The sequence below is a fragment of the Hyperolius riggenbachi genome, chromosome 2 (assembly GCF_040937935.1).
Source record: "Hyperolius riggenbachi isolate aHypRig1 chromosome 2, aHypRig1.pri, whole genome shotgun sequence".
NCBI classification, from domain to species: Eukaryota; Metazoa; Chordata; class Amphibia; order Anura; family Hyperoliidae; genus Hyperolius; species Hyperolius riggenbachi.
Window position 1 is genome coordinate 217,629,763 of NC_090647.1, and position 14,702 is coordinate 217,644,464.

The following is a 14,702-nucleotide window of genomic DNA, read 5'->3' on the forward strand; positions in this document are numbered from 1 at the left end:
TATCAAAGTTACAATGAGGTACAGCTGCGATGCTTTTAGGAAAAACAAACTACTCATCTTGTTCTTTGAAGTACAATAGACCGCGCAAGCATAGGGCACACTTTGCTAGTGCCTCTTGAATGCAATTTCCCATTAATGAGCTTTAAAGCCAGCTGAGTGAGACAACGCTTTAATGGCATCTGTTAAAAAGCACCGCACTCCCACCCAAAATATTCTAGCCTTCAAACTAATAATTTAGGCATGCTAATTTCAGACCTCTGAAATGTTTCTCGCTGCTGAAAACCACCTTGCACATAATGCATTTTCTGCAGTTGTCAAAATAAAACAAATGGAGCTCTGAATGAACGCCATTAAATCTTTCCATTTTGCGCTCCTGATAGAATTGAGATGACAGTGAGTAGGGCAAATCTAATGTCCAAAACAAACAATTCCAGCCACTGTACATGAAAAAAAATGTTTTTCATTTGTTTTACTTGATAAAATTTCTTTACACTCCCTCAACTATAACATCATATGTAACTGCTTTCCAACACAATAGCAGCAGCGATGATAATTTATTGTCTGGACAGGAAGCAAGCAGTGAATGTTTCCCAGATGGAGTAGTGCAATAAAGTTCATTATTGTTCTGTTGTCAGTTTCCCTGACAACCCCCTAGTGATTCTTGGTACTATCTACTGTGTGGCTTTTTGTACTGTATGAACTTGCATACAGTCAATAACCTTAAGAAATAGAAATCTCCAACAGAGAGCCAGTTATTAAAGTCAGCTCAGCTGTGATTCATAACAGTCTTAGAAATGTAGTGGGCATAGCATTTTCAAGGAATAAAGGTTAAGCATCAAATGAGAAATTGAAAAAGCTATAGATAAACATGTTTACTAAAATTCCTGACTTGTATATGATTAGTAATAGACATCATCACATAAGGCAAGCGGGGAAAAAGGAAGGAAATTATAGATTAGACGTACTTTAAAAGTCCTAATAGAAGTAATTGTTTTGTCTTGACTATATTTGGTCGGACTCCTGAACTAAATCTAGAAGTCACAGTAAATGAGTTCAAATGAATGCATGCAGTTGACATGAATTGGACTTTAATTATCTGGAAAGTATGAAATGCAGTAAGACGCTTTTCACAGAAAAGAAGGAAATACTAAAGTACTCATTTAAAAGGTTACAACCCTACTGTGTTGAATGCATTTGTATTCTTTGAACAATTTCAAACCCTTCAAAGAAAGCCACAGAGAACAGCAAGCTGTGCATGAATAAAGTGGTACCATCAACCTTCTGTCAAGTTACTATTGATGTTTATGATTGTGCTGTAATATTGTGATGTTTAAATGTGAACACAATAAGACACAGATCCATGGAATTAGTTGGAAAAAGAAATCAGCAATCATTTAGCAGTCAGCACTATTTTGACTCTGAAATTGCTATGCCATGGTGCCTTATTGCCCTGTCAATCTTCTCTTGTACATTGTACTAATAACAAAGAAATGTGCTGTACTATTTTACATCCTATTATAAATCCTTGAATAAGCTCCTGAGCCTGGGTGGTGGCCCATCCACCCTGACTTGTTACAACTGCCATCCGGAGAAGTTGCTTATATTGCTGATGGATCTTTCTCATTTTCACTCGGAAATATCACTAGGGGGTGCTCTTAAGACTCTTGCTTTTACTACTTCTGTCATTTCAATTTAATCATTATATCATTTATCATTTCAAAATGGGAAGGAGACTGACGGCACCGCCATAGTGTCCTTTACTGCTGACCCATACACGCGTGCAACTTTCTCGGGGTTCCCATTGCATGGGCCCCGTATGTAAGTTTTGTTTCTATGCTATTTTTATGCTATTTTTAAGCTGTTTTTACTATGAAAACTCTATATTAAACGGTTTACACTTAGAGTTGCCGTTTGTTTGTTTTTTATGATGTTTACTGATATCCATTCGTGAGAGGAATAATTGCTGAATTGGTGGATCCTGGACAGACTGTTGCTTCCTGATGTCCTACCAAAGTGTTGATACAACCTTATAATGTGGGTTGTCACCAGCTGCTAAGCCTCTTTCCTTTTTTGGGTATCCATGATTGCAGAGCTGTGCCGTGAACCCAATATTTATTGTGGTGGAGATTTACCTGCTTTTATCATTTGTTAAAGACTCGTCTTTTGTTTTTGGACTCTGCGCTGAGCATATATAATTTACCTGTTGGTGAACTCTGGACATTGTTCTTCTCTCAGCAGCAGCCACTTTCTTTCCCTGGCGCTGATACACATATGCAAACTTGTCATTTCAATATAGACAAGGCCAGACACAGAACATTTATATCATGCTTTTCTCCTGGTGGACTCAAAGCACCAGAGCTTCAGCCACTAGGACACACTCTATATGTGGTAGCATTGTTAGGACGCCTTGCCCGGGTCTCACTGAATAGGTGCTGGCTTACTGAACAGGTAGAGAATAATTTAATCCTGGTCTCCTGTGTCAAAGGAAGAGCCCTTATTAATCAGTAGACTACCCAGCCATTATAAGAGAGTAAAACCTACATGGCATGAAGGTATTTTCCATTTGCCCCTGAGGAGTTGCTAGGGCAACGAAACGTTGGGCGGAGCCACGGAGTGACGTCACAGCGCACGACGCTCGCTGGACGCAGCGGGATTGTCTGTGTGCAGCAGGCTCGGTATCTTTTAGAGCACTAGCCAGTAAGCTATTGCGGAGAGGGACGCTAAATGACAGAGGCGTGCGCCTTGTCACCAGCTTAGTGCATCTCATCTCTGCATACCCCTGTACCTGGAATCAGGTAGCTTGTAAAACAAGGGGCTGGCTGTGTTTTTCATTTTTGATGAAGTTTTCTGACCCAATGAGTGGTTATACACCACTGGTCTGTTTTTAACTTTTTTTAAAAATAAACTGGTACGCTTTTACGCGATGTGGAATCCGCTTTTTGCTTACACAGACTGGGAATAGCCAAGAGAGGACTGCCAGAGAGGCTGCGGGGTGGCCAATACCCCGAATGCGAGCATTGGCCTTGGAGGCCTAGAAGTCTGGTGAGTCTTTCCCCGAAGGGGGGGCTTTTTCATTATATGACATATTTGCTGTGTCTAAGAAGGAACAGGCAGAGAAGAGCGCTTAACCATTTTTACTGAAGAACTTTATTTTGATGGTTGCACGCATCTAGGAAGAGTGCTCCTACATGATAATTATTATATGAGCAAGGACATTATACATGTGGTTACTGCCTGCTATTGTGTTTTACTTAGAATTTAGCACCTGTAATATGAATGTTTGATGAATGTTTGATTCATTATCTTTTATATAAAACATTTTTTAGAGGTGACCTATATAACATCTGACTCAGCATATGAGCGCAGTATCAGGGTGCTGTAATTGTTGTGAATAATTTTCCATTTGTTAGTTTACAAATGTCATCTATGGTGGTTATTAATTACTTTTTTCAGATCTGAACTCATCTTCACTCTCATTAGCCTACCATTTTGTTCTCAAACTGGGGAACAAAAACAAATCTGCAGAAAATCTGAAGGGGAGAAGGCTAACACCCCACCACCACCACTATACCTCATTATGTGTTTTCCCATTTTTGGCACAGGGGATTCTTCAGTGCCTTTCACACCACCACATGGCTTTTATAATACCCTGGGCTGTCTGGGAGAAACTATAATGCTTGCTGCAGCACGGTGGCGTAGTGGTTAGCTCTCTCGCCTTGCAGCGCTGGGTCCCTGGTTCGAATCCCAGCCAGGGCACTATCTACAAAGAGTTTGTATGTTCTCTCCGTATCTGCGTGGGTTTTCTCCGGGCACTCCGGTTTCCTCCCACATTCCAAAAACATACAGATAAGTTAATTGGCTCCCCCTAAAAATTGGCCCTAGATTACAGTACTTTACACTACATAATATAGACATATGGCAATGGTAGGGATTAGATTGTGAGCTCCTTTGAGGGACAGTTAGTGACAAGACAATATATCTACACTGTACAGCGCTGCGTAATATGTCGGCGCTATATAAATGCATAATAATAATAATAATAATAATAATAATAATTGCTGCCACCACTGCAGGCCTAAACAAAATTTACACAAAAAGCTTTGCTCTTATTTATGTCTGATAGCTTACGCTAACAAAGAATATAATTTTAGTCTACAGTGCATGCTTGAAAATATTTAAATTATCATTTTTGTTTTGTTTCTGAGACTTGTGGCTTGTACAATTATTAACATTGTCAACCTTTATACATGCCCTAGTTTGGTATGTAACATCTTGGGTAGGCCATGTTTTCTTTCAAGTACAACTTAAAAAAGTGATCACTTATCACCAGGAGTCATTAAAGTAATGTATAACATTTCTTAACACCAGTGCTTTTGCAAATAGCTAAAAATGGAAATGTCTACATTAAAAGTCATCTATTAATAAATAACTATCTTATTGTTGAGCTATTTTAATAAACTCTGTCATAAATGCCAGAAATATTAGCGAGTAATGTCTATAATCTTAGTTTCAGGCAGGAACAGTCTGAAGGAAAAAAAATGCATGTTCTACAACACATTGGCAAACGACATCTAAAAACAATTTAGATCTATACACCAAAAGAATAAATATTATTTTAAGCTTCTAACCTTTTTTTATGCATGTAAAATACAGCCCTTTGAGGGTGTTGCTGATAGAGATTGTCAGAGAAGATCCAAGCCAGTTAGCAGTCACTCAGTTAGTGCCAATGAGCAACAAATGTAATGGCAGCATAGTGGCGTAATAGTAGTGCTGGGTCCCTAGGAGTTTGTATGTTCTCCCTGTGTCTGCATGGGTTTCCTGTGGACATTCTGCTTTCCTCTCACATCCCCAAAACATACAGATACTGTTTATACTCACATATAAGCTGACTTGCATATAAGCCGAGGTACTCACTTGTCCCCATAAATGAGGAAAAAAAGTGAATGACTCGCATATAATCCCCCCCCCCCCTCCAGTATAGCCTTAGGATTAATAACCAGATGTGCCCCCAATATGAGGCATCCCAATACCCATTAAAAAAAAGTCATATGTACTCCCAGTATGAGACAGCCCCCCCTCCCTATAGCCAAATAGACCCCCAATATGAGGCAGACCCCCTCCACATTGCCAGATGTGCATCCATGTCTCTGCTAATTGCCCCTCACATCTGCTTAGCTCCCAGCCTCTTCTTGACACAAATCCTGCTGACAACTAGGGACATTGCCCAAGACAAATCTTCCACACCCTGGAGTCTGGAATCTCAAATGTTGCTAATTTGAGTGCATTTCCCCATGATGGCAGATTATGATTCTCACTAGACAAACAAAGGACAAATCAGTGAGGTGAAGCTGGACTCATCAGGGTACTAAAGTACTTCCCACAGAATCTGCAAAGCTGCAGGCAGGGAATATAACTGTTCCTTGTGACACAGCCCATGTCTGCAATGAATATTTTGCTTCCATCTCCTCTGCACATCTGATCTCCATGTGCACTTCAGAGCTGACTTCCTGACTGCTGCCATCTACTGGGCATGTGCTGAAGACAACAAAGCATGCAGGGAGATGTAGTTTCTTGAAGCCCGGCATTTGCTTGTAACTTTGACTGTCTTTACTCTGCTCTTTTCCCACACGCTGAAGCCGGGAAATGTACAGTTGCTTCTTGTATTCTCAATTCTGTATCCTCGGTGGCAATGCTGTGCTGTTATGTGCTGATACATGTGTTTATGTGACAGGCGGCCACTAGAGATGTAGCAAACGGTTCGCCGGCGAACGGTTCCAGGCGAACTTCGGTGGGTCGCGTTCGCCTACCAAACGCAAACTTTCCCGGAAGTTCGATTCGCCCCATAATGCTCTATGGAGCAAAACTTTGACCCTCTCCATCACAGTCAGCAGACACATTATTGCCAATCAGACGGCACTCACTGGTGGAGCCCCACCCCCCCTTATTCAAGGCAAGGTCCTTGAGCCATTTGACTCACTCATCTGCCTATACTAATTAGTTAAGGGACAGCTGCTACACACTCTGCTAGGGAGATTTTAATTAGGCTCTTGTGGGCTCCCTCCACCCTCCACCCTTCTACCTATTCCCTCCTACCGGAGGGAGGAGGGTCTCATCTGCCAGAGAATTATATTATTTCAAAAGCCAGTTTACATACCATAGCTGAGAATTGAACCCAGGTCTCACTGTGTGGTGGGCAAGTACCTTAACCACTGTACCACAACAGTACTAACTGAAGCTGGCCTAGCATTTACCATTTATGCTCAATCCAAGAGAAAAATTAGACAAGATAGCAGCGTTAGGAAGACTTGCCTAAGGTCTCCTACTGAATAGATGCTGGCTTACTGAACAGACAGAGACGAGATTCGAACTCTGGTCTCCTGTGTCGGAGGCAGAGCCCTTAACCATTACACCATGCAGCCACTGCTTACCAATATGTAGCCAGACATGGCCTTGTATTTTGTGTTCAACAGTTGTCAAGAGAAAAATTAGACAAGATAGCAGTGTTAGGAAGACTTGCCTAAGGTCTCCTACTGAATAGGTGCTGGCTTACTGAACAGACAGAGACGAGATTCGAACTCTGGTCTCCTGTGTCAGAGGCAGAGCCCTTAACCATTACACCATGCAGCCACTGCTTACCAATATGTAGCCAGACATGGCCTTGTATTTTGTGTTCAACAGTTGTCAAGAGAAAAATTAGACAAGATAGCAGTGTTAGGAAGACTTGCCTAAGGTCTCCTACTGAATAGGTGCTGGCTTACTGAACAGACAGAGACGAGATTTGAACTCTGGTCTCCTGTGTCAGAGGCAGAGCCCTTAACCATTACACTATGCAGCCACTGCTTACCGATATGTAGCCAGACATGGCCTTGTATTTTGTGTTCAACAGTTGTCAAGAGAAAAATTAGACAAAATAGCAGTGTTAGGAAGACTTGCCTAAGGTCTCCTACTGAATAGGTGCTGGCTTACTGAACAGACAGAGACGAGATTTGAACTCTGGTCTCCTGTGTCAGAGGCAGAGCCCTTAACCATTACACCATGCAGCCACTGCCTATGGATATGTAGCTAGACATGGCCTTGTCTTTTGTGTCTTCCTAATGCTGCTATATTGTCTAATTTTTCTCTTGGATTGAGCATAAATTAGTTACTACTGTTGTGGTACAGCAGTTAAGGTACTTGCCCACCACACAGTGAAACCTTGGTTCAATTCTCAGCTATGGTATGTAAACTGGCTTTTGCAATAATATAATTCTCTGGCAGATGAGACCCTCCTCCCTCCGGTAGGAGGGAGGAGGGTGCCCTAAAATAGGGGTCTGTATGAAACCTAGATGTTAGCCTGGGACATTTGATGTGTATTTCACTCAATCATGTCTGCCTCCAGGTATTAGAGCCCTTTAAACATGTTTTCTATCATTTTTCTAGGCGTTAGAATTTTTTGTATTTTTCAAAGTTCGCCTCCCCATTGAAGTCTATTGCGGTTCGCGAACTTTTTCGTGAACCAAACCTTTCGCGGAGGTTCGTGACAGCGGCCACACGCTGTTATTATGCCCTGGATCTGTATACTGCCGTGGCTGCAGCTCACTATCAGAGCTTCATGATAGCGAGCTGCAGCCACGACAGTATACAGATCCGGGCATAATAACAGCATGTGGCCGCTTGTCACATAAACACATGTATCAGTACATAACGGAGGATGCAGCACAGAGAATACAAGAAGCAACTGTACATTTCCCAGCTTCAGCATGTCGGGAGGGAGGGAGCAAAGAAACAGTGAAAGTTACATCAAAAGGATTCCTATTATCTGCAATGCACGCTCTGGGGAACATCAGTCCGTTTACTGCTGTGCTAACGCTGCTACGGGCATGGGAAGGACCGACATAATGGAGGCACAGCCAGCTGACTCGTATAGAAGCCGAGGGGCTTTTCAGCACATTATTTGTGCTGAAAAATTTGGCTTCTATGCGAGTATATACAATAAGTAAAACCAGCTTCCCCCCAAAAATTGGCCTTAGACTATGATGGACATATAACTATGATAGAGAATAAGTTGTGAGCCCCTCTGAGGGACAATTAAGTGACAAGATTAAATACTGTGTACAGTGCCTCAGAAGATGCTGGAGCTTTATAAATACAAAACATAATAATTACAAATAATAACAAAAATAATAACAAATGGGCAGCCAATGCTCATGTGTTGTATTTTATCAGTATAAACTGCAGTATTTCGGGTGTGCCTTCATGGAAAACAGGTCTGGGCATTTATGCATTTATGGGCTGTGAGACATTTGCAGGGATTCATTTTGATCACCTGGACCTTGTTTTTTTCTGCCACCAATTAGGCTTTCTTTGGGTGGTACATTTTGTTAAGAAGTATTTTTTTCTAAATGCATTTTAATGGGAATATTAAGAAAAAAATGGAAAAAGTCATTATTTCTCAGTTTTCGGCCATTATAGCTTTAAAATAATACTTGCTACCATAATTAAAACTCACATATTAAATTTGCCCATTTGTCCCCATTTAAATTATGTCGCTGTAGCAATGTATGGTGTCAATATTTTATTTGGGAATAAAGGTGCATTTTTTCAATTTATGTCCATCACTATTTACAAGCTTATAATTTAAAGAATTATAGTAATATACTCTCTTGACATGCATATTAAAAAAGTTCAGACCCTTAGGTAACTATTTTTTTTATTGTAATTTTTTTTAATTAAACATTTTATTTGGGTTTTTTTGTAGTGGGGAGGTAAACAGATAATTTTAAATGTAATTGATTGAGTATATTTTTTCAAAAAATGTATGTAGATGTAGTTTTACTATTTGGCCACCAGTTGGCCACAGTCATTTTTTTGTTTTTCGTCCTGTAAGCGAGAGCTCTCGCTTACAGGAACTGAAGGGATGACGTGAAACTTAGAAATATCGCGGCTTTTCAGAGAAGCCATCGGTTTTTCATACGGAGACATAGATCAATGAATGGGAACTGTGTTCAGTCTCCCAGCAGCGATTACCGCTGGGAGACTGAAGGAGGAGTGGAGTTCTCCTGCAAGCCCCATAAGAAGCCATTCATGCCAGTCGGCATGGAGTGGTCCTGGGGCTGCCGCTGCGTTAACACTAATTGGCCAGTGGTCGGCAGGTAGTTAATTAATATAATTTGTGATTGGTGTGAAGATGGCAATGGGAGGGATACATCCAATATGTCAGTTGTATATAAAGGCGCTCACAGAATGAACATTTTCAGATGCCATAAATGCAGAAGGCCTGGCCATATAAAGAGATATTGCAGAAGCCCCAATGTTAATGGCAGACTCACAAGAAATCCTTTAGGAAATCAGGAAAAGCACAACATTGGTGCATTTCAGAGCCCTAGTAAGCTAGAAAACACAATCAGAAATTGTGGCCAACAAGCAAAACCTAAATAGTGTGATAGTTTTGCATTCTGTGCCAGCGCACAGCAAGAACATTGGCCAAACCTTCCAATTTATGCTCCACTAGCCAACCTGCCATATTGGCTAATCTATTTGTCATAAATTGTCATCCCGTTCTTCTTGGGATACATGGCGGAGTTTTCAAGAATGAATGGATCATATGATTGAAGATATTTGCAATGAAGGGTAATAGAATGTGCGGCACTCCCTCAATATTGTACAGAGTTTAGCAAGAATAATTGATTACAGATATTATACACTCTGTTGTTTGAACAGGTCTACAGGGTGGGAATAGATTACCCGACTGTGAAGTATAACAATAGAAGATATTAACATGATTAATGCTTTGTTTTTCATACATCACTGAAAGGAGAATGCATGTGATTAAAAATTCAAGGCATCTAACAGTCGATTATGTGGTTTTCACATATTTGTTTTTTTTTTTTTTTGCTTCTCTTTCTCCAAGGGCATCTACGTTGAATTTTGTTATGTTCTGAGTGCACCCATTATAAAATAAATTCAGAATATTTACAGTTAATTTGTAGAAAGGTACCAGGAGCTCATGGATTAAATCCTAATTGCTTGCAAACAATTAAACAATAGAAGATTAACGTAAATTAAAGTAAAGGTGGTTAATAATTGTATATCCTGTAGTGTTTGTGTTTGAAACACAAAAAATAAAATTCAGCCAGAAATCAAAACATGAAAAACTATTATCAGCACGACAAAATTCAACTCTCTAGACATGTCTCAAAATATTCAGTGAGGAAAAAGGCTCCTACACTTTTTGCATGGAAACATGAAAAGCATATTAAATCACTTTAGGGACATCATTTGATTAAAGGTATAAAAAAGTAAAAAAAAAAAAAGTCTGTATTTTTTGGGGGTTTTTTTTGCAATTTGAAACAAAAATGTGAAAAAATATGGAAATCTTAGGTAAATGCCTTAAATAATTCCAACAATAAAAAAAAATAGGCATCTAGAACAATTTGAACATTTTTGTGCTTGTTGCATAGTAGCAATTAAGTGAAGCAATATTTCAGCAATTAAGGGCACTCCTAAGCAAATTCTATAAAACCTACTTCATGCATGTTGCATTCTTTATGTTGTGTAGTACAAAGCTGAAACAGATTAATGATCTATATGCTTTATATATATATCCCACACAAATGCCAAATGAAAATATATATATTTCAGTTGACTTCTGTTATAATTTTTTTATTTGAATCAACACACTCAGTTTGACTTCAAGCAAGGTTATGGACAGGTGTTGGCACTTTTCCAGAGAGGAAAACATCTTTCAGGACACATAGGGGAGACAGAGGCAAATCATTTGCTCTTTCCAATTTGTCACACTGTCCTGACAGTTAATTCAGTTAGATCCAGGTGGTTAATAGGGGTCCGGTAGCAAGGGATTCCACAACCATGTGAAAACTGCAGTGACCTGGCATATATCTGGAATCAGAATTATTTTATAATAAAATTGGAGGGTTGTGCTAGCTGCAATCGCTTCAGTCTGGCTGAATTTTGATTTGGATAATTTCCGCCCAAGACGCTTTAAACTCATTCCTACCCTTGATGTAAAAATGACAGCTTACAATTTTTACAATGAATTCAATTTATTTTAAATATTTTCCATATGGCATACAATATTATTATATATATATATCGGAAACTGTTGAACTGAGGCACATGGTATTAGGTCTAACAGCCCAACTTTGATAACCTAATTTAATGTGTACTTTCCTATACAAATACCTCTTAACCTTTTAGGACATAGAATCTACACTCTAAAAGTGCTCCTATAAGTTCCTGGATGTAGATGTTATGCACAAGATTGAAAACTGCTACCCACCGAATGTGCACGCTCCTGTTTAAAAGTGAAAGCCTGCTGCTGTAGCAAATAGCAGCAATTATGAATTAAACATCAGGGGGAAAAAGGTTTACAAATTTAAAAAAGTTAAAGTGCAAAGGTCACAATAAAAAATAAAGTGTTATTTTTTGTTTTTTTGTTTAGTTTTCACCCCTACTTAGTCTATTAACCCCTTGTTAACCCCTAAATACCTATACCTGTTTAAACACTAACTAATTAATAACTGCCACCTGTGGTGATCGGAGTTGAAAGATTGGTGCTCCAATGCTCTATGGATGCATTGCTCTGCCATTGCCTAGTGATGCATCTGTACAGCACTGGGGCTCCTGAGCTGCTAACCCAGAAATTGTATTTATTACTACTAATGCACAGGCTGGGGAAAATGGATTGCTATATGCTCAGCTACTAATGAGATAAGGCATATGTGGTATTATTTTAAATTTAACCAGAAATGATTTGTTGTTCTCAAAATTCAGAAGAGATGCATGAAGGTTAGAGGTACTTTACAGTTATTTTTAAATGCCCCATGCTGTTAAAGTGTACCTGAGATGATGAAAAAAATATATACCTGGGGCTTCCTCCAGCCCCCTCAGTCTGATCGGTTCCTCACCATCCTACCAGGCCACCTGGATCCTCCGCTAGGCAGCCTGGTAAATCTACCAGTTGGGTCCAGTCAGCACAGGTAACAGTTAACAGTAAAAATAAAGTTTAGCCATAGACCAAAGAATTGCACCCAGGAGCAACTTGTCTTCACAGTAAAAACGTTCAACTTTTATTCAAACCACATAGGAGGTAGTAAATGTGTCCCGGCATTGCATATACTACGGGAGAAGTGGAGGAGGTCCTCTTCAAGGTCAGTATTCCAAGAGAAGGGAAGGATTTGTGCCCCTTTCTTGCAGCATTTCATCCATTTCATAGACCATGTAAACCTGGTATTGTGAAAGTGGTGGAGTCCCACATTGTCCAGATAAGCCTTACAATACATTCTGCCACAGGAGGAAAGAGGCTGAAGAGGCATGAAGGATGGAACTACATTGTTTTTAAAATAATTAAAAAAAATAAATCTGGAATGCAATGAATCATGTTTGATGCTTAGAAATCACCTAACATTTCATTGTAAGTCCTCTTATAATGCTCAAGTTGATTAGTCTAATGTGGCATGTAAGCAACAGGCAATGGCAGCATTATACTTGTAATTGAAGTAGCCCTTAACTGTTTTTGCAATGCTGAGAGAAAGAAGACTTACATGCAGCAAGTATTTTATCTCCTAGAAATGCAGCAGGCCCGAAATCTCTCTTATACAAATGTGACAATATGTGTAAATGTTTAACGTTTCCAGTTTTCCCTTTTTTCCTTTACTTTTATATAAAATCTTTCTTACGTGCTATATTTTTTATGCCAGTGTCTGACCTCTGCTTTTAGTCACACTCTGTTCTGCTTGAAAGGAAGCTAGAATATATAATTATTGCTTTTCTATAGACCTTTTACAAGGAGCAGGTGTGCATTCTGCTGAGGTGGCTATTATGACGTTCATGCGTAGGAATGCATGTATGTCTGCCTATTCTTTGACCAAAGATGTTGTTTGGTATGATCACTTTGCAGCAATCAGTGATGACAGGTGCTCATATATTTTCATCTACTTTTGGATGCAGATCATAACATTACTTAAATAGGGATAAGAGTTTTATATGGTGTTTTGCACAATATAGTCAACACTTAAAAGCACTTTCCTAGTGCATTATCTTTATTGCAGTAATTGTATGAGGTGCATTTATATAACCATGGAAGAGACCATGTTTATAACACTCTTGTGTTAAAGTCCTGTTCACATTTTACACATTAAAGGGGCACTTTTATGGAAACTGTAAACTTTACATTAGGAAATCTATATAAACATCTACTAGGCAATATCCTTGGTGGAAGTCTTGCCAAACACAGCAAAACAACAGGTCAAGTGCGATACCCTTTAAGTAAATCAAGCTGGCTTCAAAATCTAATGATATAGAAATAGAAAGATTCATCATTTTCATTCAGGTGAATGCAATAAGCATCGCATCTCAGCTTAGTAGATTCCCAAGTCAATTGGACTCCACATTTTACTAGAAAGCAACTACTGCAAAGGTTGGATCCACCACCTTATGATGGCACAATGCCTATTACAATTTTGCCCAACATTATAAATGTGTAGGATTGTGTCTCTACAATGGATCCTCTTTGGCCATTTAGTTGTGAATTTGTTTCATGTCTTAGTACATTGAGCTAATACCTGCCTACGAAAGTAAACCCTGTCTCATAAAATGTGTCAAGTTTAGATATTACATGCTTTTTAGACAAATTATTAATTTTGAAACCTGTTCACAAAGTCCTTTTCCTGTGTAAGACAATATTTGGGAGATGGTCATCATATTTCCTGTATGTATGGCATACGTACTGTAAAAATCATGTATCATACTTTCAATAATGAGTCAGAATGCTACAATTACTGATTTAATGTATGTGTTGGTTTATTGAATGTATTTTGGTAAGTTTCACACAAGGATTGATTTTACCATGGGTGCTTATATACATATATACATACATACATACAAATTTCTCCTTAACAGTCTCAAAATATTGTGTTATTACACTTGAAAAATTAGGTGATCAACCATTGTTAGTGTGGGGATTTGCTACATAATGACTAAGAGTATTATTTGATTATAATGTACAGTGGTGGGAATAGGAAAAATGAATAATTGGATCATTCAAAAAGCTATGTAAACTTCAACATGGCAATAACAATGGTGGAAAACATCTCCAACACACCAAAAGCTCAAGGCAAGAGTTCTACCTTTGAAACAATCATGCTGTTCTAATAATTAACAATATTAACAATATATTAATGACAACTTAGCAAGATATGTCATTTTAATCCAGATGAATGCAGTAAGTAATCTTTTGTTTTTTTAAATATAACCGATTGCCTGTTTTTGTAAATTTATTATTGGTTTATTATGTACCTGTAGACCTCTAAAATATGATTTTTGACACTTTCCTAGTGATTAAGTGAGTCTTACCTGCTGATGTTGGGACAATTTCTGTTGTATTCCTGAGACCCATAAAATCGAACTGGTAAAGTCTCCAAGACTTCTGATTAGCAGCTTCTACTGAATTTTTCCTCCATCTGTAGATCATTTCCTCCTTTGGGTAACCATCTATTTAAAAAACAATAAATATGTATTTCTCAATCATGTGACGCAATTCACATTGCTTTGTCCTTGTAAAATGTAATTGTAGAGTTGTAATTTACCTCTATAACAATAAACCATCTTCAGAAATTCTAAATATGTGTGCAACCAGCCCTTCTTGTGTATTTTTAATGCATGTTGTTTTGTGGAACATCCCATAATTTGTAATGCACAAAGTT

The 14,702-nt window shown here is 38.8% G+C and overlaps 1 protein-coding gene across 7 annotated transcripts in view; it reads right to left on the reverse strand.

The window, feature by feature from the left end:
- The window catches only part of GABRG3 (gamma-aminobutyric acid type A receptor subunit gamma3), a 554,105-nt gene that overhangs the window by 77,940 nt on the left and 461,463 nt on the right, over window positions 1-14,702 (reverse strand). For 5 of the 7 annotated variants that reach the window (XM_068268143.1, XM_068268144.1, XM_068268149.1 and 2 more), the window contains one exon: window positions 14,353-14,490. In XM_068268143.1, coding sequence (XP_068124244.1) covers window positions 14,353-14,490 — 138 coding nt within the window. Of the gene's footprint in view, window positions 1-12,126; window positions 12,303-14,352; window positions 14,491-14,702 lie in introns of those variants that run through there. The other 2 variants (XM_068268145.1, XM_068268146.1) reach the window with 2 other exon arrangements.